General features: G+C 39.8%; 1 protein-coding gene across 4 annotated transcripts in view; it reads right to left on the bottom strand.

The window, feature by feature from the left end:
• tspan4a (tetraspanin 4a) overlaps positions 1 to 27,076 on the bottom strand; it is a 185,536-nt gene that overhangs the window by 34,166 nt on the left and 124,294 nt on the right. For all 4 annotated transcript variants that reach the window (XM_085275350.1, XM_085275358.1, XM_085275333.1 and 1 more), the window contains one exon: positions 14,751 to 14,825. In XM_085275350.1, the coding sequence (XP_085131476.1) occupies positions 14,751 to 14,825 (75 nt within the window). The remainder of the gene's footprint in view (positions 1 to 14,750; positions 14,826 to 27,076) is intronic.

The raw sequence follows: 27,076 nt of genomic DNA, 5'->3' as shown, positions 1-27,076 counted from the left end.
AGCCACAGCTGCACTTTTAGCTTGGTATTGATGTTGTCCTCGGTACTTGGGTCGCCCTTTGACTACACCAGTCGAGTCAAGGATGGGCCATCAATAATTTATATGGCAGCAATACAAGGAGAGATAAGAGATGTATATTGGGAGGAGAGCAGACACAAGATGAGCCAGAAAGATGTGGATTTGAAAAAGAGAAGCGAGATGAAGGCAGGCAAGATATTGGGTGCAGGAAAAAAGTAAACATGGGAAAAGAGGGAGAGAGAATGAGCCAAAAGGGCACAGCGCAGGTTAGAATGTGTGCAACGCAAATACACTGTGGGGAAGATGAAGTGGTTATATGACTGTTGGACTCTGGATGGCAGGCAATACAGGAAGCAAAGAAAAGAAGCTTTCCATCAGTGACAGCCCAGGAGAAAGAAATACAAGACAGGGATTTCAGAGGAGGGGAAATAATGACAAGAGAAATGCCTCAATTCACTTGCTCCCTCCAAACAGTGGATATCCATTACCTGTGCCATGAGGGGGAAGACAGAGTCAGAATGCAAAAAAAAATAAATGATAAAGGCACTAATAAAAAAGGAGGAAAGATCAATGATAAAAGTCCCCAGGGATTTCCTATGGCCACGTTATTTCACTCTAAGATGCCAAACTGCATAAAAAATGCCCTACTTTATCTTCCACAATGACATTACTTATTCTAAAAAAGAAGAATTTCAGCTTCACTGATCAAAGTATAAGCTGTGGACTTGAAATCTGGAAGTCATAGTGACTCTAGTAGCTTCATACCTCAGAACCATCCCAAATGCAGGTTCTATTAGTTATGTTTCAATTGTTTCATGTCGGTGTGATTTAGTAACCTGTTGGTCTCTGCATTGTTGGCATGTGCCTAAATGTTCCACAGTATTTCTTCCTTCCTCACCTATCGACTCCCCCTAAACCCACTGGCAAAGGCTTGTTTACTCCAAATACTTCCATTTTATCCTTCTGAAAAGGGAGTCCAAATTACATTCCCAGGACCAGTGTTGGTCAAGTTATTTGAAAAAAGTAATCAGTAACTAATTACTGATTACTTCCCCAAAAAAGTAATCCCGTTACTTTACTGATTACTTATTTTCAAAAGTAATTAGTTAATTAGTTACTTAATTACTTTTTAAAAACACGATTTACAACCTGAAGAGGTGATAAAGCGATAGATCTCTCAGCCCAATTCTACTTTTTCTACATAATCCATCATACAAAATGTAATCAAATGGAAAAGTCCCTTTTTAAAACTTGTTTTACTTTATGCATCAAGCAAAAATGTAATTATATGCAACATTCACTGACTGGAAGAAATTTGTTTAACATTTAAACCTATTTTCTGCACATTCCAGCACATAAATTTTTTTTTTTTTTTTGTGTTTACACTCACTCTTTCAAATAGATGCAAGTAAAACACAGCAGAAAATAAATAAAGTCAAAGACTAGCAGTCCTTTTGCTCTATTTTCACCTGTAAAGCAGGAGTAGGGTAGGCGGAGGTTTACCCTGGTGCAGGTGTGCCGCAGCGGTCAGTGGAAGGATACGGCAGTTTCTCTGTGAATTTCCCATTATGTGGTAGCGCACTCGGAGCTTGCTTGGAAGTTTAGGGGGGGTTTTTCGCTGTAAAAAGAAGTTTTCTTCCCACGCACGATGGACACTAATGTTTTTGTCACTTTTTATGGAATCAAACTTAAAGTAAGGTCATTACTTCCACGCTTTAAATGCTGCATGCTCATACTCTCTCCAGTACTCGATATATGATCCACTGTTGATCTGCACACAGCTGTTGTCACAAACGTCGCACTCGCTTACGTCACTGTCATGAGACATTCTCGCAAAAAAATCACGGTTTTAGTAACGCAGTAACGCAGCGTTCCTACGGGAAAGTAACGGTAATCTAATTACCGTTTTTGCAATAGTAATCCCTTGCTTTACTCGTTACTCGAAAAAAGTAATCTGATTACAGTTACTGCCCATCTCTGCCCAGGACATCCATCAAAAATGAGCCAAAGTCAGGTTTTCCAGAGCATTTCTTTTGACTCCAGAAGAACTTGCTTCCCCTAGAATATGAGCTTAAATCAAAGCGTTACACTGCATTTCGAAAAGGGTTTATAGGGAGATGCTGTCCTTCTGAAGAATCGGTTTACGTTTTGTCTGTGCCTCGGGACAGATTGCTCAATATTGTAGGCAACCTTCTTCTCAAGCGCGAAAGCCAGCAACCAGGACACGCAGGTCTCACATTTAAAGCTGCTGACTGAGTTTTTCTTGTGTCCAGGGAAGCAGTGATGACATATGTTAATTATTAAAGCGGGTGGCAAGCCCCTTTAAGTGACTAATCTCTGTCCTTAGCTGAGGCAAATCAAATACAGCCCCAGCTCTTTTCCATCCACTGCTTCTAATCAGTTCCTGATTAACACTTGGCAAACTTGGCAAACGAGTAGACAATCAATGCCACTCTCAGAAAGCAGCGAAGCAGTGGAATCAAGGTTTTGAAGGATGATACTTTAACAGCTTCAATCATGGCATTAGGCGTTAATACAAGATGCTGCACAATGAAATTCAACTGATATATAGGCATTCCTCTGGTGCCTGGTTTCAGCGTTGATGTTCTAAAAAACCATGTGAAACTATTCTGATGTGCAGCTGAATATCTCTTAAAGCCTTTTGCCTGCAGCTATTGACAGCAAACAGAAGCATTTTTCTGAAGCTGTCATCCAGTGCCTTCAATCTGTCCTTAACAGTTTTACATCACAGAACTATTCTGATCCTTTTTCCTGAGGTCTTATCACCTTTTAGCTGCTGCATTTCCTTCACTATAGTTCAGAAAGCCTGCTGTGTCTAAACAGAGTGCACACAGTGTTCGCACTGACGTCACGCCTTTGCCATTGTGACTCATCACAATCAAACAGATAATGATGAAAAAATAATAACTTCTCTGGAGCACTGACTCTGAGCCTCACAGGTGGATACTGTAGTCGAGGTTGGGTTATTGAAATGCTGCATGCACAGCACCAGCAGCATCAACAAGGAAAAGCTTTCAGGTCAGCATTGTGGCAGCAAAAGAGAGCAGCACAAATGCCTTTTATATGTGCTTCGGTGAGAGGTGCATGTGCAGGCTGACTGCTGCGGCTATTATAAGTTGGTCTTGTTTGCTGAGGCTTTGACTCTTTTGTTTATTTAAAAAAAGTCATTAATTATTTAAATGACAAAAGTTGCAAAGAACACAGCTAATTTAGCCATGTCTGTATAATACTAAGCTTTGGCATCCCAGTTACTCTGGTACGTTGGATTGTTTATTCTAAGATTCAGCCGTAGGATAGCTCATTTTATGTGTTCCAGACAGGAACAGCCAGTGACAGACTGCAGCAAGAATTTCAAATTTAAAAAAAAAATGCTGAGGCAATGATTGATACAAACCCCTGGTAGAAATTGTGCTGAGAATTTTAAAATCTGAACACACCATCCATCCATCTATCTATCTAATACTTTTTGCTTCAAACTGCCTTATATCTGTGATCACACTAATTTAAAAAGGTGCTGGAAACAAATCACAGAGCTGCTGCAGATTTGCTGGCTTCACCTCCATGATACCAACCTGATGCGACTTGAATCCATCCCATTGAGAACTGGTGACAGTGGAGGCCATCTGAGTACAGTGAACTCATTGTGATGTTCAAGAAACCAGTTTAAAATGATTTGAGCTTTGTGACGCGCTGTGTTATTGTGCTGGAAGCAGCCATCGGAAAATGGGTACCCTGTGGTCAGTAAGGACATGGTACTCAGGTAGGCTGTGGCATTTAAACGATGCTCAGTTGGTACTAAAGTGTTAAAGAAAATATCACCATCACAAACCTAATCCGTCAATACAGGCAGGTTGAATTTTATGATTTCACGTTGTTTACAACAATTTCTGAACTTACCATTCGAAAGTTACAGCAGAAATCGAGACTCATCCAATTGCTGAATGTTTTTCTAATCTTCTGTTGTCACGGTTTGTTGAGCCTGTGTGAATTGTGGCCTCAGTTTCCTGTTCTGATCTGACAGGAGTGACCGGGTGGGTGCTGCGGCCCAGCGGATCAGCAGTAAACCAGTAATTTGTGACATACTCACACCAGTCTTTCTAGCACCAACAAGCATGCCGCATCCAAAGTCACTTTAATCACATTATACCTCATTCTGATGCTCGTGTTGAAATCCAGCAGGCTGTCTTCATCATGTCGACATGATTACCCATATAAACATTGCTGCTGTCATGTGATTGGCTGAATAGATATTGACGGTAACAATCTTTATTCATTAAAAAAAGGTGACATCTTTTAGGGACAGATTCCTCCATACTCTAGGGCAAGGGTTGGCAACCTTTAACACCCAAAAAGCCATTTGGACCCAGTTTCCATGGAAAAGAAAACACTGGGAGCCACACATACTTTTTTGCATGTAAAATGAAGACAACACTGTACATATATGTATGTTATCTTACTTTTCTCCATACTTGGCCTACCTGGGGTTGAAAGGTATTTTAAATGACACATTTTTTAATTTCATTCAAACTGTGAGTCTTTGGAACAAAACTCCTTTACATTGTGTGCTTTTTATTCGTACTGTTGGATTTCCATTTCCATTATAATCATGTCTTGAAAAAGAGTTGTTTAGTGTGACTTTTGGAATTGATTGGGGGAGGTAAGCTGCACAAATTTGCCCAAACTAATTTGCATCTTAAAAATATTTTTAATCTGACAACCAGCCAGATTGGGCAATTTTCATGTTTTTTCAGCACAGCCCAAATGAGTTTTTCTAAACAAGCCTAGTAATGTCACACTTTGTGCCACTGTGATTTTTCCAACAAAATAAACTCTCACACTATCAGAGCGCACACCCAGCTCTATATGTTGTCCTAAAGAGCCAGTGAAGCCTTTGTAATATCACAGATGTTCACCTGAGGCTAACAGTGCTCAGAGGGATTGTAAACCTTTGCAAGAAGCCTTTTTGGATTTTATGATAAAACCCCTCAACTGACACTGTTTTATCAGACACGAGGTGAAATACTCTCTACAGATAAGTAACCACACTTAGTTTCTATTTTTCAATCCATAACACCAGAACCACTGATGTAGGCATTGCATGTACCTAAGACATTAGGCTAGCTCTTACTGTGCTGCATCTTAAGAAAATAAATATATAATCTGAGGCAATAAAATATACCTAGGAGTCCAACTTCAAGTAGGCTTGAACTTGTTGAATTAACAGGAAGGAAAAATGTAGTTCAACTGAGAGGTGAAACTGAAATTAGAATCCCTCTGATGTGCAGGCATGACTTGAAGCATAAAAATGATGCACCGATAGAGCAGGAAAAAAACTAGGTTTAAAGACGTAAAAACACATACGCAATCAGTCACGTTGACTTTCAGATTCTTTTGCCCCGTCTTTTACCTCAGAGTAGAAACACGCTGTCCTGTTATGTAAACTCTGATGAAACCAGGTTTCTTCAGTGTAAAAAGAATTCTTGAGGAGACTGAGATGTAAGTTGTAGAATAATTTACTGTGTTAACTCGGTACTAAGCAGAACTGGGGCAATCACACGGTTTTCCACCTCATATTCTGAGACTATCCTTCCACTGGGACCATTTGAACATAGTTCAGACAAATATTCTGTTCATCCTCTCATTCAGATAGGATACTTCCTAAACTTTTTCCTTTGGCTCAGCTTTCTGACTTTCATCTGCCTGCAAACACAAGTAAACACACTCTAGGCAGGTGCCAGAGAAAGGGTTCAAGGTCACCAATACAGACAGGCACCCTAAAGAGGTATTGCTATAGTGCAGAGCCCCTAGACTTAACCCTAGACCTTTTGTTAAAATCCCCATCCTGCCATACTTTACTTGTGGATGTTGATAATGTTGGTAGTGGTTTATGAATGTAATACATGGAGACCCTATTTACAAATCAAAAAACACTTCATCTTTTTTGCTTGTTTTTAAGAATAAAACTCCTCATTATGTTAATTTTGTCCTTATTAGAATCCTCAATTATAAAGCACCGTGATATAAATGCAACATTCTTCATCATATCGGGTTTCAATTACAAGTTGACGAGATTTAAGTATATTTTTGCCTTTTGCCTGATTGCAATTCAAATTACCTATAATAACCATGTTTGGAATTCCTCAACATCATCTGCAGTAATCAAACTGCATATTCCCCCGCTGCACTTATTCCAGCACTCCACAAACAAATGTCTTGTCGGTTTGCCGATCATCTCAATTTGTCTCTCATATAAACATCGCCCTGACGTGGGTGTATTTTAGTAACTTGATTAGCCAGGGGTGTTTACTTAATTGCATTACTGCAGTCGGCATGAAATGAAAATTTCTCACGCTTGAAATGTATTCTGACAGCGGTGTGGCATTTTGATATCTTGACAAGCTAAATTGTTTTGATGGCTGATGCCAGAACAGTAATGATGTGGAAAAAGTGGAGCTATCACACGTTAAACAGGGTTTCAGTGGGTTTCATGTACCGTAGATTCCTTTACTGCATGAACGGTTGCTCTTTAGCTGTATATGAAGTACGGTAGATTGTTTACAAGCGGATACATTTTCTCTCTCCCTCCCCGTATCAAGTTATTTCCCAATTTTTCACGTTAAGGCGAACAAAACTGGAACATGGCCAAGAAGACGAGACACTGATGTGAGAGCGCCTGACAGCAGAAACAGGTGCTGGATCTCATGAGAAATGATGCGTGTCAGCAAAATTTACCACGATCCATTCTCTCGCTGGAAAAACTCGATATTAATTTCAAACCCAACCAACAAGATGAAAGGTGTTTCACTTCATTGTTCACAGAGGCATGAAAGTTCACTTAGGATTATTTAATAATGCTTTGCTTTAACCCATCTATTTAGCACATGAATGATTTACAACACAATATATTGCAGCTATGGGTACATAGGAAATGTGTTCAGCAAATTTGTATGGACCATCTGTTCTCTGTAGTCTTTAGAGGCTTGTAAAACAACCCTTAACCGTAGGCCTCCCTCTTAATGACACATTGTGATGCTGATTGCACCTATGCATTCATTCATTGAAAGAAGTAGTTTAAGTCGCTTATTTTTTTTTGAGTTGCTATAAACCTCTCCAATAACATTCGATTAACTTGAGTAAGCACAAAAACACCCCCTCTTTATTTTTTAATAAGAGAAAGGTAGGACTGGGTAGCACTATAATTCCTTTTCTTTGGATATGTATGAATAACATGGCATTGCTACTAATTGATTACACTGATGATTCTCTCCTGTATCTGTGCTAACATGAAGCTCAACCCAGCAACCCACTACACTCATGGTGTCACAGCTTTGCATTCTTAACAAAAACCAAAAACAAAGGAGTTTCCATGACAAACTCTCTCTGGCATGTACAGCGATAAGAAAAAAGCATTTTGTACTTTTAAGTGGAGCCTGACTTGTTCCTCAAAAATAGTTCAATCAACTGAAAAAGGCCAAAAGACTAAACCATCCTATGAACTGAAACATAAAAACATAAACCAAAAGTACAACTTACATTTTAAAACTTAACACATTGCAGACTGACAGTAACAGCCTATTTAGTCCATCACAGGCATGATTGAAATTAGGGCAGTTGCCAATGTCTACGTTTACTACTTTGCTTGGCTACTGTGACAAACTGCACCCCATTCGCACACTGTCAGGGAATCTTTCTGGCAGCTTAATGGTTAATAAATAAATGATTGGTTTCCAGATTTTGTATTTTTTTTTTATTTTTTGATGTGTGCACTATTCCTCTGCAGGCCTCAACTACAGCCTGGTTTCCTAAATTGACACTCGTTCATGAAAGCTTTGAGAATATCTGACTTCCTCTGTCATCTGTTGTCTGATTAACTTCAGGATTTAAGTTTGGCATGACTTCATTTGGTAGTTAGCCCTGGGATCAATGGGAATAACACTGGTTTTTAAGCTATTTGATTGTAATCCAGTAAATATAGGAAAATTCTACCATCATTACCAAACCATGGAAAATGTTTAAGAGAATCCATCTCATTACTGTTTTTATATGCCAGTTTATTTTACTGTCAAAATAAAATGAAATGTAAGCTAAGTGGTTATGTACATTTATAAATGTAAATATGTACAACGGACATCAAAGTTTGACTGGAAATCAGTCAGTCAAGATCCACTGATTGAATCTATTCCAGTGATTTTAGTTATATCTCATAGTACCACATTTTTTTATTAGGTCTGATTGGATCTGTTCATTTGCATAAGGAAAAGGCATGAATTAATATTTATAAAGGATATTTAATATTACATGTTTTGTACATCAAGACTTCTTTTTTTCTACATCAGTGGCTCATGATTTAGCTGCTTGTTTCCAAACCATTAACTAATTGTTTGTCTGAGATTAACAGTCGCAAAAACATGTGGCCAGTATTTCATATTAAGCTTTTCGATGTTACAGTACAACAAGAAACAGGGACACTATTATATTTTAATGTTATATTTTAATGGCCAATACCCTTTTGGTGTAGTGGGTAAGCCTGGCCATAGCTCTTTGTGACTTCCTTTTTACGATTGCATTAGCTCACCTTGACGGGTCCCAAAGTGCACAAGCGAATATGTAATTACTGCTACCCATGACAGACACCTACTGAGGAAATATCTCATCTTGCTCTTACCTCTTGAGTACCAACGTGTAGAGCTGAGGACACAAATGATCCTGACAGGATGAGCTACACTCTAGAATGATGCTCATGTTATGATGAAGCCACAGCAGAACAAAGCCCAAATCGCTTGCTTTTTATGCCGCTTATCGGCTTTTTTGATTTTACGAGAAGTCACCAAACATTACAGTAAATGACAATGAATGAAAGCTTTGTGATTCTGACAGCAGAAATACGTTTCTCAAATCCACTGGTGTTGCAGTTTTGTAATCGGGCATAATTACACAAGAAATTTGCTTGAATTCAATTTATTTTCCACAGATAACAGAAAAACAACTAAATGGAGAATTATGAATGAGGAAAGCAGTTCATATTAATGAAGTCTATAAAAAACAATCTGTTTATACCGTAAACAACTTAAAAAGCAAATTTTTAGTAGTGCAACTTTTTCATTGCTGAATTATGCAATCATCTAAATGCAGATCAGATTTGCATGATTTATATTTTTAGTGACAACATAAAGGCTTTAGTTATTTAAGTTCAGAGGATTTTAATAGAACATAACTGAATAAACAATAGTAGCACTTGTAGAGCTGTGTATTATATCATATGATTAGCAGTTCACCAAACTGCCTGTTTATTCCTCACCTTACTGAGAGCTGTGAAGTTTGTTGTTGTCATTGTTGTTGTTCTTTTTGTCTGAACTTTCATTGTTAATCCCTCTAAGAGTATGGCTTCACAAGACAAGTTGCCTTTAATGGTCTTAAGAGATATACTCTTGACTTAAAGTTCTCACTATTATGTTAATTTTCCTTTCTCTCAACCCCTCAATTTAAATCTAAACTCCTAATGTCACTATTGTCGCATTTTCTTAGCAGAAGCAGACGGAGCACGCCGAGGTGAAATCATTCCAGCTGAAAAGTGAATATGATAAGTGTTCCTAAAAAAAGAACATCACAGGCTGATGACACAGAGCAGTTTAAGAGTATCTGAGAGCAGAGTTCTTCTTTTCATTTTAACTCATATATGTCAAAATAAAACATTTTTGCTACAGGGCCTTTGTTGCAGACTGTGTTTGAACTCAAAAATCCCAGCAGATGCAGAAGTCTGCTGGGTATCAGTGTTGGTGTCAAGCAGATATTGGATTTGAATCTTAAATCAAAGAGCATTCTTACTTCATAGATATGTCTATTTGATTGATTTCATTTCAGCCGCTCACACAGTAAAGGAGTCTGTGTGTGTCTCTGCACTCACAACCAAATATTGATATGTGGTGGTTTCATTCTGCAGTGGACGGCTGTAAAACCAATACAACTGTACAATCTACTGCAGTGTACAGGAAACTAATGTAATAAGCTTTCTAAATCAGTGTACACAAACAGCTTTTTCATTATTGATTGGTTAGGACGAGAGGTCCTATCAATATAGTTGTGCAACAGCTTTATATGGACCCTGGGGGTAACTTATCAAGAACCCGGAGGAGGAACGGCCAATAATTTGAATCACTTGTATTGACCTTTTCAGTGTTACCACTTTCCAGTGGTTGGTTTCCAAGTATTTACTCTATTACTTGCACTTTGGTTGAGACCTTTTAACACCCGTTTCGCATGTCTGGAAATTAAAGTCTACAAACTGTTGCTTACAAACACCTCACATTATTCTCGATGCCTCCAACTTGAAGGTTCTTCCTGATCAGCAGCTTGCAGGTATGGTTTAAATTATGTGTGCTGAACTCACCGCTGGGACGTATTGGAAATTGTGTTTGATAAGGGCCCCTTGTTTTGTTGATTTTTTGATACTGGGCTTGTGAATGACAAATAGAGAAAGACTGATTCTGGGGTCTTGAAGCTGCTGCTATAAATGATAAAAGGTTTGAAATGAAATTCTTTCAACTTGCCAAACGGATCCTGGAATTTCCACTTCCCCTTCAGCTCTCCATGCATGAATGTTATTGGTTGAACTGGCTTTCTCCTGATATTTCCTTGTTTAGGATACTTTGGAGAAGCAATACACTGTCCACACACCAGACGTCATTTAAATATGTGATTAACACTAAGCGCTTATTTTCTTGGCATATTATTGTGCTAACAAGCACTGGATTAACTGACTACACTTGTGAGAGGCTCATTAGCCTTTATACTTAAGACCTTTGTTGTTATGAGATTAGATTTTCTCTGCAGCTCAACTAATAATACAGCTACTGTGACGTATGATATTATTGGTAGCAGTATGCATCACATTGTACTTCTAATAGTGCTGCCAGTCTCCTGATCCCTAAACAAAATAGTGCAAGTGATCTGCTGTTTCTGTTGCTTTGTTGGTGCTTGTCCGATGGGGTAATTTTCCCGCGAGGTGATAAAAATGCCAAGAGGACAAGGCAGTAAACCCACATGGAGATAGTATAAAGCACCATACATCAATTTTCAGTACCACCACCCCACCCCGAGTCAGACTTATTTTTATTCCCTTTGACATTCTGAGCCACGCTGGGTCCACTGAAGTTAACCTCACAGGACCTTTTCATCATCCTTAGTAGCCAACAAAGTGAAACAAACGATGACCATTTCAGGTGCATGCAAGATGTGTGGGCTGTTGCAAGTAGCTTGCAGCTACATCACAGAGCTTTTTATCAGTGCTAAAGCAGGTGTAATAAAGCAGACCACTAAGCGTGACCATCCCTGTAGACGGGGATGGAGTTCATCAAAATGCACCTACTGCTGCACTCGGTTTAAGTTATGGTAACTGGAGGGCTTTGCATACGGGAGGAAAGACATTGTCTTGTACTCCCAGCAGCTTCCAGGATGTTATTATAGTGATGGAGGAGGTGTTTGTACGTCTGTACTCAATAACATTTCTGTTTGACATCATAACACAGTAAATTCTCCCCAAATAATAAACACCCCACAGTGTTTCTTTTGGGTGGAAAAAAATCTATATTATAACAAGACATTTCAGACTTTTACACTATGTTCTCCTACAACTAAAAAACCTACTACTTGTTTAGGTACAGCTAACTAAAACGAGCAATGACCCTCTTGCACTGTGACAACGGCTCGGCAGCCCTTAATTGGATAAGTGGATGGATGGATGTCAAATGTCTTGAAACTGCTTAAAGCTGTCATGTTCCCCGTGGATTCCCCATCCTTTGTTGTTGTTTCTAGTGTTATCTTATTCCCATTTCCTTGCTCGCTTGTCTCTGTCGTCATGATTAATGTTTGTCTTCACATTTCAGTGTCTTCATGTTTCTGTTACTTATTTTTCTTCTGGTCACATCATGTTTTTTTTGATAAATTTTGGTTTTACTTCCCATTTTTGTTCCTTTCCCTCCACTGTGACTGTGACTTTCATCTGCAGCCGTCTGTAACTCCTTTGCACCTGTACATATCTAATTACCATCTGCTTGTGCTCTGTGTGTTGTCCTTGTACTTTATTTTTTTCCTTTTCTTATTGGACTTTGATTCTTCATTTGATGGCCAATAGCAGCTCATTTTATCAGCTGTGCCTAATCTGGATTCTGTGTTTGGTCTTTCTAGACGCAGCACGTAACAAGAGTGTTTTTTATGATTTAATGTTCAGTCAACAATGAGACTAAAGCTTGTTATAAGTAAAATCAGTAAGTATGCTACCCTGTAGGAAAGTGCATTATGCTCTGAGCACCAAACATGCATCTATCATTTGCTTTATGCAGGTTTTTTACCAACAGCAGCAGTGAAGCAAATTGTGCATTAACTAACAGGTTTGTTTCCAAGTTAGAAGACATTTTTCAATCTGGAAACTGGAGCTGAACTTCCACCTGGAGCCATTTCAGGTTTGTTTTGACCATCTATGCTTGATTAAGAGTTAAAGTAATGGTTTGTGTCAAAACAGGCCCTTTTATAAAATGTCTAAAAGCTCGATTTTCTAGATTATCACAGAGCTGAGTTCCATCCAGTATTAAAGTGACATCACACGGATGAAAGAATAACTAGATCATAAAAACAGCTTACACAAAAATGACTTATGCGGTCGTTTCCTGAGGGGGACTTTGTAATATTCAAATTTTTTTGTAATCATATTTTCCATTAGGGTACAGTTTCTACTATATAAAGATACAATAATACTTTTAGGTGTCCTGCGTCTGGCTGTTTAAAAAGCGAGAGAGTTCACCCTGTTAATGGCCACCCATTCTTTACTGTGAATGATTTCCCACAGTGCCCAAGCTCTGCAGAATCCCTAACATTTTTTTAAAACTTTGTTCTGTCGTTAATCGCCTCCTGGGTAGACAAAACTGAATTATTTAGAGGTTGAATAATGGGGTACACCCAACATTAAGGAACACAGATACTAAGGTGAGGCGTGACACAAGACAACATTCATTAAAGGCTAAACAGAGTACCGCTGATTGGATGAAAGCCCAGAGGAACCTGCAAGTCCACAAGTATTCAGAGAATTAGAGTACCAGAGACAAACTGTGATGGAAATATGACACATTAAGCAATTCTATGATCGTGCCAGAATTATAGCAGCGAAGACATAAAAGCCAGAACAAAGTAGACGCAGGTCCAAGGTCTACGGCTGGAAACATCATCCGAATAAAAACACAAGGAAATATCAAAGTAGGTTGTTGTTTACCAAAATCTACAAAGAAATTACTACCAGGGTTGTCCTTGGCCTAAGTCTTTGGTGGTAGCGGTCTCTGTCCCAGCAGATGAATAATGTAATGGAAGCAGTTGTGAAATTTCCAGTAATTAATTACAAGGCTCTACAGTTTGCGTCCACTTCACTTGCCTGCTTCTCTTGATGATTAAATGATTAAGATAGGATAAGATAAGATAAGATAACCTTTATTAGTCCCACACGTGGGAAATTAATGATTTCAATCGATGAAATCAAAGGCATAAAAGAAAAATACGAGCATAATTTTCTCATGAAAATGGTCCAACTTCAGCTTGCTTGAGGCGTTTTCTTAATTTTACATTACAATGAAAAAATGCTTTTATTTCTTTTGTTTAGGAACTGCTTGTAAGACGAACAGTCTCTGTGGCTTTCAATTATTGCTACGAGTAATGATAATTTATTGATTAAAAAAAAGCTGAATGAAATCAAGATTTTTATCTCCAGTAATGAAATAAAAATACTTTGTTGCATGTTACACAAAATATTTAAAGGGGGAACCATTAAATTATACAAAAGCAAATTGTTTTTATTGTTCACTGCAGTTTAATTTGCCCACTCATTTCTGTTCAATTTCTAATTGTAATTTTAGTTGTGATGACCAACATAAAGGAACTGCGATAAAAAGCGCTATATTTTAAAATATTTATCCATTGATTGCATTGACCCAGACTTACTCTGCAGTGTAATTCGCTGAGTAATCTCACTAATCTCATCAAGTCTGATTAAAACCCACTGTCAACATGACGTCTGTTATTCTCAGTTTGATGGATGTTTGTGGACAGAACGCAGAGAGTGTCGGTGCTTTCATCTGTGTCTTTACCGTTAAACAAGGCATAAATCAAGCTCTTTTACTGATTGTTAAAATTTCATACCTATTTCAAAAGCCAGCCCTCAAGCCCATAATTAAAACTAGTATGTGAGGAATTTAACATATCCGTTCAATGCATTAATAAAACCTCAGCTGAAAATGTGAAGGGATTACAAATTCATATTAGCAGAGGGATGGCTCATCACCTTATTTACTCTTGTCTGACTTGTTTATTTACAACGAAATTCCTCCAAAATAGATGAGCAGAGATGAAATATGATTTATTAACAAGGAAAGGAAACTGTGACACAGACATCTCTCCAAAGGCGCGTGTGCACCAGCCCGAGCCCCATTGAGCCATTGTTTATGCAAAATGTCAGCTGACATACGCAGCACTGCTTGTATGAACTTCAAAACAACCTTGCTACTGAGCTGCATCATTTTGGATGCCAGCCCCACTTTGAAACATCGACAATCTCTCTGACATATGAAGGGCATGCAATGTATTGGAGAGTTTCTTCTACAGTCATTAATATCTTGCACAGGTGAGGAAAACCCATAAAATATAACACGATGAGAGTAATAGTGGCAACTTACCTCATCCTGGTAGATGAAGAAAAGCATGATAGACAGAATTTCCAGGAAGAAGATGAGCAGGAGCAGGATAAAGAACTGTGGAGACACAAAGTGGAGAGTGAAGACAAATGAGTCATTGAACTCATCATTTATCAGTACAGTACAGAAGGACAACAAAGGAGGATAATAGGAGTCTTTATGTGGAGACTAAATGAATTGGACAATAAAAAGAAGAGAAAACCAGCGTGTTTGAGAGAAAAGTAAGGAAAGCAAGAAATGAGCAGAGACTGTCAAGGAAAGAAGAGTCAGCCAAATAGGAGCGATTGAAGCCTTTATGTTTCTAACTGACAGGTCAAGAGTACAGAGAGAGGCAGAACGAGAAGGAGATGGGCTATCAGTAGCACAGCTTGGGAGAGGTGATATACAGTTTTCTTCTACTTTTAAATTTGTTAGAGGAGCCCCATTTTATTCCTCACCAGTCCCTGCCATCCTCTCCTCTCTATAGAGGCCAGGCGTAGCTGCTTGATGGGCGATACATCTTCTTCCTGCGGGTCCATTTGAGTGCTTAAAACAGTTACGAGCTCATCCATCACCTACTCTGCTAGGACATGGCTCTGTCTCTCACACATGGAAGTGAGTGTCTGAAACGCTGAGGAGTGAAACATTTTGAGAGGCAACTGTACAATGATCCTGAAGGTCATAAAACTATCTCAATGAAACGGCACCACGATTATCGGCTGATCTCTGGGGACAAATACATGTACACACGTCAGCGTTATGCAGCAATTGAAGATTGAGACTGGTCGAGCTATTCTAGCTGGCAGGCTGGCTTAAAGGTTGCAGGCAGTCAGCTTCCCTGCCCACCCTTTTAAAAAGCTGACATACACTATATCGCGAAAAGTATCCACTCACCCATTCAAATCACTGAATTCAGGTGTTGCGATCACAGCTGTGGCCATAGATGTATAAAAATCGAGCACCTAGGCATGCAGACTGCTTCTGCATTTATGAAAGAATGGGTTGCTCTCGGGAGCTCAGTGAATTCTAGCGTGGCACCGTGAGTGATGAATCATGCTACTCTGTCTGACAAGCCGAAAGATGAGTCTGGGTTTGGCAGTTGCCAGAAGAACCGTACTTGTCTGAGTGCATCGTGCCAAGAGGAGTTTGGTAGAAGGGGGGATTATGGTGTTGGGCTGTTTTTCAGGAGCTGAGCTCGGCTCCTTAGTTCCAGTGAAAAGAGCTCTTAAAGCTTCAGCATATTAAGACATTTTAGACAATTTCATGCTCAAAACTTTGTGGGAACAGTTTTGGGATGGCCTCTGAGAGAGCATCAGTGCACAAAGCAAGGTCTATAAAGACACGGATGAGTGAGTTTGGTGTAGAAGAACTTCACTGGCCTGCACAGAGTCCTGACCTCAATCCTTTGGGATGAATTAGAGCAGAGATTGAGCGCCAGGCCTTCTCAGTATCTGACCTAACAAATGCGCATCTGTAAGAAAATTCCCATAGACTCCTGAACCTTGTGGAAAGCCTTCCCAGACAAGTTGAAGCTATTATAGCTGCAAAGAGTGGGCTGGCATCATCTTAAACCCTATGGATTGAGAATGGGATGCACGTCAAGCTCATATGCGTGCGATGACAGACGAGTTAATACTTTTGGAAATAGAGTGTATCACAACCACCTCTAAAGGAACTCGTTTTAAGGAGAGGCTGAGCGTGCGACTGCTGTGGTGACCTCAACTGCAACAATTTTAGAGCCTTATTTATGGGACAATTTAATGTTAATGGATTTTTTTCCCTCATTCTTAAATCAAATTCACATTTTCTTGGAACTTTGTTTACATAAAGTCACTTTCTTGTTACTTTGCGACCTGAAATCTAAGCCTCATATTTGTCTGCATATATTTGTTGACACCCTTAAACGAGCTGAATGAGCTGTCAGCTTTCGTGTTGGTGATGCTCTCAGATGTGCCGTCAACTACATCTTGTTTTGATATTGAAGAAAGTGTAAAAATAATTTTCATGCAGGGTTTGGAGTTAAAGAGATTCTTTTATGGGTATCTGTTTGCTTTATTTGATTCATGTAAGAGAGCTGACTGAGCCATGAGGGACAGAAATGAGCTTTTGAGTAAATTGTGACAAGCAGCAAGCAGAATTTGTTCTTTTCCTTTTCTTAAATAGGACACTTGAGAGGTTCGGGAAACAAGTTAAGAGCCGGCATTTGGACTGTTAGTGCTGCTTCGTACCAACCCTTAGGTAAGCATTTTAACAATATCATTATGCACTGAACTGAGCATGGGAGCATACTAACCTTAGCATGTAGCTCAAAGCACTGCAGCGCAGCATTACTTTACACTCTTGTCTGGGTTTTTTCAGCTCAGACAGAAACACTGAAAGAGCATCACAGGGGGTTAAAACACAGTACAAGTAAAGTTTTCATGGCTCCTGTGTCCTCTGTGTATTCCAGGTGTTTTCTTGACAGTGGATGTGAGTGTTGCTAGTTCACAGGACTGGCATCAAGTGGGCCCCTAAGGTCTTTTGGCAGCACCTGCATGAATGAATCACTAAGCGTGGAAGGGATGAAAGTCTCAGTGGCAACCCTGGAAGGTGATAGACCGACTAGGTATCAAACTGATGGCAGCATACAACCCACGGTGCGTTTGACTCACTTGTGCTCTTCTTCAAGAGGCGCTCTCAAATAACCATCTGAAATCAATTTCTATTGTTCTGTCAGCCTTCATTGTCTGAGCGATAAAGACCTGCCTTGTGTGAAATTCCAGTAAACACTAATGTTTTTTAGTAGCTAAAGAAGTAAAATAACATTCTCTGATGTGGATTCAAGAAATTCAATATTTTGGGATAATAAGATTTTTTCTCTCTCATGAACTACAGTTTTGCAAAAAAATATATATTAAAAAATATCAACAGACAGTTTACGTGTATAATTAACATACACTAATAAATAAAGCAAACACACTCCAGCAAAACTATAAAAATAGCAAGGATCAAGTCTGATTTTCTGCTATTTTGACTTTTGCAATAGTTCTTGGTCTGTTTTGATCCTTGAAGGAAAATATTTTCCCCTATCGAGCGTTAAGTGAGTAGAGACTGAATAACTGTAGGCTAGAAATTCAAATTTACATTCGGTGCAATGGTCAAACTTTCAGCGCAGACTGATTTTGCCGCAGGCATTCTTCCCACTGTTATAACTGCATTTACCATTTCTTTTCCACAAGAAGCCAGACGGAGTCCAAATATGAACATAAAACATTTGTTTATCCCAATAGCAACAGAATTCGGTCATTTTTAGACTTGTACAGAGACACATATACACGCTAACTGGTGTTAAGTAGCATCCATCCATCTTCTTTCGCTTATCCGGGGCCAAGTCGCGGGGGCAACAGCCTAAGCAGAGAAGCCCAGACCTCCCTCTCCCCAGTCACCTCCTCCAGCTTGTCTGGGGGAACACCAAGGCGTTCCCAGGCCAGCTGAGAGATATAATCTCTCCAGCGTGTCCTGGGTCTGCCCTGGTGGGACATGCCCGTAAGGCATCCTTGTAAGGGTAAGTTAAGATAAGGTTTATTTATGGTTTGGGCATCCTTGTCAGATGCCCAAACCATCCTTGACTGGCTCCTTTCGATCTAGAGGAGCAGCAGCTCTAGTCTGAGCCTCTCCCGCATGGCTAAACTTCTCACCCTATCTGTGGGGGAGAGGCCAGCCACCCTTCGGAGGAAGCTCAGTTTTGCAGCATGTATCTTGTTCTTTCAGTCACTACCCACAGCTCGTGACCATAGGTGAGGGTAAATTGAGAGCTTCCCTTTTACACTCAGCTCCCTCTTCACTATGATGGACTGGTACAGCGTCCACATCACTGCAGCTGCAGCACCAATCCGTCTGTCGATCTCCCGCTCCCTTCTCCCATCACTCGTGAACAAGACCCTGAGTTACTTAAACTCCTCCACTTGGGGCAGGAACTCATCCCCGACCCGGAGTGGGCACTCCACCCTTATCCAGCTGAGAACCATGGCCTCAGATTTGGAGGTGCTGATTCTCATTCCCACCGCTTCACACTCGGCTGCGAACCATTCCAGTGCAAGCTGGAATGCTAGGTAGCATATGAGGAAAATTCTTCATTCACCAGGTTACTTGGTCTGTAATGTACACACACACAGCAAGGTATCTTATTTGTTAAATAATTGTATTAGTGCTCCTAGTGGCAACACCCCCAAATTATAAACCCATAATGCAATTCAATTGAGGGAGTTGTAAAAAAAGAAATTATACCAGTTTTTTTTATTTCTGCTGTATTACTGAATATTAAATGGAGGAGGTGTAGAAACTGACTTGCCAATCCCAAGGGGGCCACTGGAAGAACTGCAGTTTTCTGCACTTCTGCTCCAGCTTGATTATTTATTCCTGGAGGTCACAACTTGTTTACAGCTCCTGCTGCTGCTGCTGGAGCCGCTTTTCAGTTTTTACAAGTTTTTTAACATTTTTCTATTTATTTTTTGAAAGTCCTGCATCACAACCCCGATTTGGGAACACTGCATGTTTTAGTGAAGAAAAACGCAAAAATGCTATTTATATCCTCTCTTCAGTCTTTCGGTGGTTCTCCGTGTTTTGGGGTGTGTCTCGCAGTCTGTGAAATTACAAGCAAGCAAGCGGACATCATTTAGAAGGAGAAACCGGCACTCGCCAGCGCTCGCAAAACAAACAGACTCATCCCCTGTGGCTCTCTGCATATTTCTCCATCACTCTGCTCTTAATAGGAAGTTTTTAACTTCTCCTTTAGACCACAGGCAAAAACCACACTCAGTGGAATCGTTCCACTGCAGAATACTGCTTTCTGCTTTTCTAATATAATACAAGAAAGCTATTAAATAAGCTTGAGGAATTTCAAGCTGCTGCTTTCAGTGGGTTACTATTATCAAAGGGCTGAAGAAATTAACTGTAAGTGATGAAAATCCATTTGTGAACTGCATAGAAATACTAATAATAATAAAAGCAATAACAGCGTGCCAGTTACGTCGAGTGCAGAAGTATCAAGCAGTTGCTATCTTGATGACATACAATTCATTTAATAGGACAGAGGCAACTTCCCAGTACTTAACTTTCATAGCAAAATGTATTTTTCTGTGTAAAAGTGTTGTTTTAATTCAGACGTAAAATAGGAACTTTTTTTCTTTCCAATTTGCTCTGCAAAGATGTTGTCTAAGAACACTCAAATGTTACATGCAGCAGGCAGTGGAGATACATTTTTAGATCATCATGCTTTAATTGTGCCGTAGTAGCTTGAGCTCAGACTTGTAATGATGTATGTGCAAATGACGTGTAAGCAACACATCACCACCAAACCTTAAAACTGAAGTGGGGTTGTTTTGTTCTGTCTGTGCACTCGCAGCAATAAATTATTAGAAACAAAGACTTGGATCCCATTACCGAAGCAGACTCAATATGTTTCCCCTGAAATGTCATTATTCAAACTGAAATAGGTTATTCTGTTTACAGCAGTGGCTTCCAGCCGCATAAGTACAGAAAAAAAAGATTTATAGAAGATCAAAGTAAAAGAAAGCAAAATGAGGCTTTTATGGAGTGAAAACATTACAGCTTACAAATTTGTCGTCAAACGAGGCTGATTTTTAAATAGTTACTCTGATTCTTTGCTTAAGTAAATAAGTCAGTGCATTAGTAGCACTGTAGCCAGTTGAAGAGGATCTACTGTTAACACACACAGAGACATGAAATCTTATAAGCAGCCCTGTGCATTCGCTGCTTTTGTAAGGGGTCACAAAGTGGGATGTCATATAAAATTTACCCTTAGGAGTTACAACAATGGAGCTTAAACGGAGGAGGAGTAAGACATTTATAATCGATAAGCACAAGTACCTCTATAAGCAAGATAAAAGTCAAATGGCTTTATTCCAGTTGTGGCAGGCTGGTGTCCTGCAGGTTTTGCTTCCATTACAGTTTTTCGTTCCATGCGAGCTAATGAGCCACAGCTGGCTTGTATCTCGCTGATGCCTTCAGGGAGCAGCAAAAAACTGCAGGACACCAACTCTGGATAACAAGAATAGATGTCTTTTTTTTTTTTAAGAAAAAAAGTGTTGTATTTAAGTAGAGTATTTCAAAGCACGTGTTGTAATTACTCACTTGAGATTTGGGATTTATTTTTCTCTTCATTTAGCTCTAATATAGCTGAAGAACAGTAGCTTTTATTGGTCTATAAAGACTAAAAGTGAATCGAACACATTATGAAAATTTATGTAATGGACTCCAGAGGGTTCCTTGCATATATGCTTGTGTTATTTACATCATGACTTGTTTGGGCAGCACTGCTGATATGGCTCTGCAGCACTGAGTGGCGCCTTAGGATGAGCTGTTCTCAAAGTCTAGGCACGGCGATCAATGCATGCTGTGATTTCCTTGCAGTATGAAAGCGTCAGTAGCTCTTTGTGTCTTGACAGACCAGCAAGACTGGTGAAGCAGTCACGTCAGCCACACAGTCCATGAGAGCCTCCAAAATCAATATCTGAGCCCTTTAGGCCTTTAGCGTACATGGAGGGAAGCGTTTGAGGTGATAGCCTTGTTGTTTTCATGCGGTGGGTCTAAAATTTTTACAGTTTCTATCCCTCAGACCCATGTGAGGGTGTTCAGTGCAAACAGCCTGCGTCCACTTTCATGCAGTGATCTCACCTTTCTTGATTATCTGTCGGAAGAACCGCCACATTTCTTTAGTGCCCTTTGATTCAAAATATATTGACTTTAGAAACTGACTGGTTTGAAACATGGCTTTAATTACCCATTTCCTTGTTGAAAATGGAAGCGTCCCCAAATGGCTCATATTTTCAAATTAAATGGACAGGGTATTGGATTTGTGTGCAAATCTGTTTTAATGACCAGAGTTCACATGAAACTCCAGCTAAAAACACCTTTGTTATCAATAAGTACATTTGTCTATCTGTAACATGTTTTTGTGACTTAGACGCAACAATTACACAGAAAAATTAATCATAAATTACTGATCATCTTAATTCCTGTTTGTGATTGGTGCAAGGAAATGTGATATTCCTATTTCCACAAAAGACATGTTTATTCCTGGTATCACTTATAAATGTCAGTGTTATAAAACATATTTTATTTGCTCATAAGCTGGAGGGCAATGCTCCATTTTTGCATGCACTACGTCAGTAGAGTCAGAGGAACATGAACAACAATCTGACTTGTAAGTGTTCAAACTTTGTCCAACGCTTCCCTCTGCGTATGCTAAGTACTAATCTTGTACAGCAATCTCACTTGATAAACAAGTTTAATTACCTTGTTTTGCTATATTACTTAGCAGCTCTTCACCAAATCAAAACAGCTTACAGTAGGGCGAATGGATTGTGTTTACTTCTCTAAAGTAGTTTTATTTCATGTAACAGCAAGTGGTGGCGCAGACACCACAGACAGTAAGTTAACACAATGGTGGGTCATGCAGGGAGATTTCTTGTTATTTCACAACAACCTCCAATCCAACAGCTCCATTTTTTGAATGGCCGCTTGTGGCTGGTTCAAATAGTGAATGAAGATGTTTATAGCCTGGTAGAAATAGACTTTATAGCTACACTGACCGGCCACTTTACTAGTGATACCTTGCTAGTATCCGGTTGGACCCGCTTTGGCTCTCAGAACCTTTTTAATTCTTTGTGACAAATTCAACAAGGTGCTGAAAACCTTTCTCTGAGATAGTGGGCCATATTGAGTTGATAGCATCACACAGTTACTCCAGATGTTTGGGCTGCATGTCCATGATAGAGATCTATTATTCCACCACAACCCAAAGGTGTTCTGCTGGACTGAGTTCTGGTGACTGTGGAGGCCATCTGAGTACAGTGAACTCATTGACATGTTCAAGAAACCTGTTTGAGATGATTGGAGCTTTGTGACATGGCACATTATCCGACTGGAAGTGGCCATCAGAAGATGGATACACAATGCACAATTGTTACCAAGGTTCACAAAATGTGCCAAGACGATATCAGTCACACTAGTACACCACCAGCACCAGCCTGAACTGCACCATTCAAATGTTACAGCAGAAATTAAGACTAAACAGACCAGGTGATGTGTTTCCAGTCTTGTACTGTCCAGTTTTGGTGAGTCCATGTGAACTGTACTTTCAGTTTATGTACTTAGCTAACGGGATTGGCACCATCTATTTGAAGGTTCAACATGTTTAGAAGTGCTTTTCTGGGAGTTGTTTTCTACGTCACTGCTGGCTTTCTATCTGCTGAAAGCAGTGTGGCACCACCAACTATGCCATGTTCAAAGTCACCTAAATCACATTTTTGCCCCGTTCTTGTGCTGAATTTGAACTCCAGCAGATCGTCTTGATCACGACTTACTGCCATGTGATTGGCTTGTGATATATTTGCATTAGCAAGCATTTGCACAGAAGTACTTAACGAAGCGCAGCTCACAAAAACTGTACAGGAATATAATAAATCCACAGCAGACCCAACAATTTGTTCATGCTTTTCAGCATACACTTTCTTTATTCACAGTTGTCGTACTTTACACGGTCGACTGCAGCTTTTCAGCTCGCAGCCGAACACACACCAACAACAACAATCAGTCAGGACCCAGCACTGGCTTTAATGCTGGTGCGACGTGATCGCTGATGCCACTCAGGTGTGTCCGCCTCGCTGCAGCCACGCCACAGACCATGCCCCGCCACAAGGAGGTTATTTCCTTAGAGAGTGTCTGCCTGAATTGTACTAAAGCTTGAATTCATGCATTATTTCACAAGTGCCTGCTGACAGTCTCCTAGGCCTCATATTAGCTCATTTCGGTCACTGTACCTATTAACTGTGTTTGGTGTAATTATCTAATACATGTAAATAATGATGCTGACACAATATTAAAGAATTCTTGCTCCAGTTTGGATGAATGCAACTCATGTAATCAATAAAATGCGAACGATTGCATTGTGGGATTGCTACCAGAAATCTTTCCACACAGTAGCAAAGAAATGGATCGATATTTACTGTCAGAATACCGATATAGCGGTGGACAGCAAACAGAGTCCACCATCTAGGGAATAAGAACTGATTTTAGACATGAAGCTAAAGTTTTTCTTGACTTGGTGTTGTGACTTTCTGAGGTCTTTCCTGGTTGCTTGGCAACATATCTGTGATGACAGATCTCCAGTAACCTTTTCTTTGTATTGAGAGGGAACCATTACACTAATTACACTGAAGTGACGAGTTTAGTCAGAGTTTGCACATTATCTGCATCTAAACTAGGGTTAGATAGTTCATCAGCTTACTACCCAAACTTTAAACCTAAGCTTTACCTCACTGCGCAAACCTTGATATGTCACAAGTGTTCAAATTCATTCTAAATCTCAAACAGTAACCTCATGCTTTCTGTGTGGGTAAAAATATTTTTTAACAAAATCGTATTAGTATTAGTTTAAAGCTGAATTAAAAAAGATTTAATTAGGAGCATTGCAGACTGTTTTTTCGAGTTTCCTTAATAAATTTACTCTAGTTAATTGAAGTAACTTTATCCAAAGCATTGTTAAACATGGAGGGCACATTAGGAAAAAAATGGTTATGTACTAAAAAAAAATATCAGGATGTAGTTTTACATTTATATGAAAAACAAAGATATCACTCCTGCCTGAATTAAGGAACAATAAAAGCCTTGTGTTTTTTGGAAATTATAACTGATGTTTGGTGATACAAATTAAAAAATGTTTGCAGAAAGCAATGATGTTTATTCCAGCACAGAGTGCAAAAGTAATTCCTCAAATATCTCACAGCAACACTGCAGTGCTCTGGGTCTCTCATCAGCGATCAATATGCTAATTAGCTCTAAAATTTGAAGCGAGATGAATCTTTTCTAATCTCCGTGAAGAACGTGCTGTTCTGGCACTCATTGATGAAGGCTTATAATTTGCCTAGCCTCGTTTTATTGACACGGAGCAGGGATCGGTCTGGTCACTGTCGGGAAAATGTCATGGATCACGTTAACGATCGACACTAAGACTCATTCCCGCAGAGCTCATAATTGCTTTCTCCTGCTGGGCAATTTTCCTAATGATTAATTCTATTTTTTACCCACATAGAATTATTCTTCCAGATAATTCTGTGAAATGTCTGATGTGTTTGTCTGTTTTGTTTTTCAATATTTATCAGTCCTTCAAGCATCTGGGTTGAAGGATACCTGTTCACAGAATCGTAGCTCAAGTTAAAGTTTGTTTATATCATAAACGTGGTTGATATTTGATGATTTCATTGGTATGATAGCACATTTGCATGTAGCTCTCTTCTAAAGCAAAGATAAATCAAGTGTCAGAAGCCCCAATTGTAAACTCACACTTGGTTAAAATGCATCATGGCACTCAGCTTTTAAAAGAATTATGTTTTATATCTGTATAAGTGATGGTAGATTATAATATTGATCAGGCTGAAAGTTTGGTGGAAACACTCCTTAATTGTAGTTAATATTTGGACATCTGAAGTGTGCTTTGAAACTGTTGACATAGCCACAGGGAGTTTTTAGTTTTTATCGATTTGAATGCAGGAGAGTGGGCTAATCTGCCATCTAGTACTAATATAATTTTCTAAAATAACTACTACATGAAAAGCCAATTAGTTTGAAGCAGTTTGAAGCACATGAAACCACTGAAGGAATAAAAATCATTTCAACTTCCAGAAAAAAACATTCCACTTTGGATAGTATCCTGTCACTGAAAAAGTGATAAATGATATTGTTTTCTTGTTTTAATATATGATGCGTAACTCTTTCTGTGATTACAACAGTGCCCCAACAATATCCACAGAGCTTGTTTTATTGGGATTAGCAAGGCTACTAAAAGTATTTCTAGGCATTAAACTGAAAAAGGTTAGTAGGATCCCTGACAATAAGTCTAGGCCCCCATATGGCCCATAAGCTAAAGCTGAGATTTTTCTTTTCCTGCAAGTTCAGGAAAAACCAGGAGCTCCTTATTAACAGTATAAATTTCATTCACGTTATTAAATTGTTTATTACTGTTATATTACGTGGTTCTGTTCATTTTTGCTGAGTTTTAAAAAAAACTTTTCTGTATGTAAACTATCAATGTGTCCACAGACAGAACATTCAACCTGCAGCATGTTAGCAATGTCACAGGGACTCCAGTGACCACAGATACTGAATGTTTGCTCCAAGTGTGTCTCGGCCTGGTGGTCAGATCCCCAGCTGCTGAGGCTGTTGGGACATGGAACGCTATCTTTCTGTTGGGGGATGAGCCTAAGTTGGTGTGTGAGGCTGAGAAATATCAACTAAAGATAGTCGGGCTCACCTCAACACACAGCTTGAGCTCTGCAACTAGGGTCCTGGAAATGGGCCAGACTCTGTTCCACTCTGGAGCCACCCTTAGTGAGAGCCAGCAGACAGGGATGGGTATTCCTTTATTCCCTGTCTCATAACCTGTATCTCAGAAGAGGGTTTTTTTTACCTGCCCTTTGGCTCAGGGGGTGGTTCCTGACATTTATCTGCACTTATTCACCAAATAACTGTTCAGAGCACCCAGCCTTCTTGGAGTTGCTGGGTGGGGTGCTGTAGGATGCCCCACCTCATGACTCCATTGTCCTAATGAGATCATTTAATGCTCACATGGGCAATAAAAGTGAAACCTGGAAAGGCGTGACAGGGAGGAGCAGCCTGCCTGACCCGAAACCGAGTGCTGTTCTGGTATTGGACTTGTGTGCTAATCACAGCTTGTCCATAACAAATACTATGTTTAAGCATAAGGGTGTTCATAAGCGCATGTTACACCAGGACAACCTTGGTCACAGGTCAATGACTGATTTTGTGATTGTATCCTGAAGTCTTTGGCCATATGTCACGGACACTTGGATGAGGAGACGAGCTGAGCTCGACTCATCACTACTTAGATGTGAGTTGAATCAGTTGGCAAGAGCGGATGTTGGGGATGTTGGACAGATATATTTAGGGTGCACAGAGCTGTGGCTGCAAGTAGGTGCCTGTCATGTTGACACTGTGGTCAGCAGCACAGGAGCACCACAGGGAACTGTGCTGTCCCCTCTTCTCTTCACCCTGTACACCTCTGACTTCTGCTACAACTCTGAATTATGCCATATTCAGAAGTTTGCAGATGACACGGCCATCATGGGGTGTATCTGGGATGATCAGGAAGAGGAGTACAGAAGTCTGGTGAGGAACTTTGTCGCATGGAGTCACACAAACCACCTGCAACTCAACACCTCAAAGACTAAGGAACTGGTTGTGGACTTCGGGAGGTCCAGAGAAGGTCCACTGCCGGTTCAGATAGAGGGGGAGGAGGTGGAGGTGGTCAA

This window comes from Mchenga conophoros, linkage group LG1 (genome assembly GCF_057382185.1).
Source record: "Mchenga conophoros isolate Kocher_MC1m ecotype Shallow Benthic linkage group LG1, M_conophoros_male_GT1.1, whole genome shotgun sequence".
Lineage (NCBI taxonomy): Eukaryota > Metazoa > Chordata > Actinopteri > Cichliformes > Cichlidae > Mchenga > Mchenga conophoros.
This window is presented reverse-complemented; position numbering and strand designations above follow the sequence as displayed.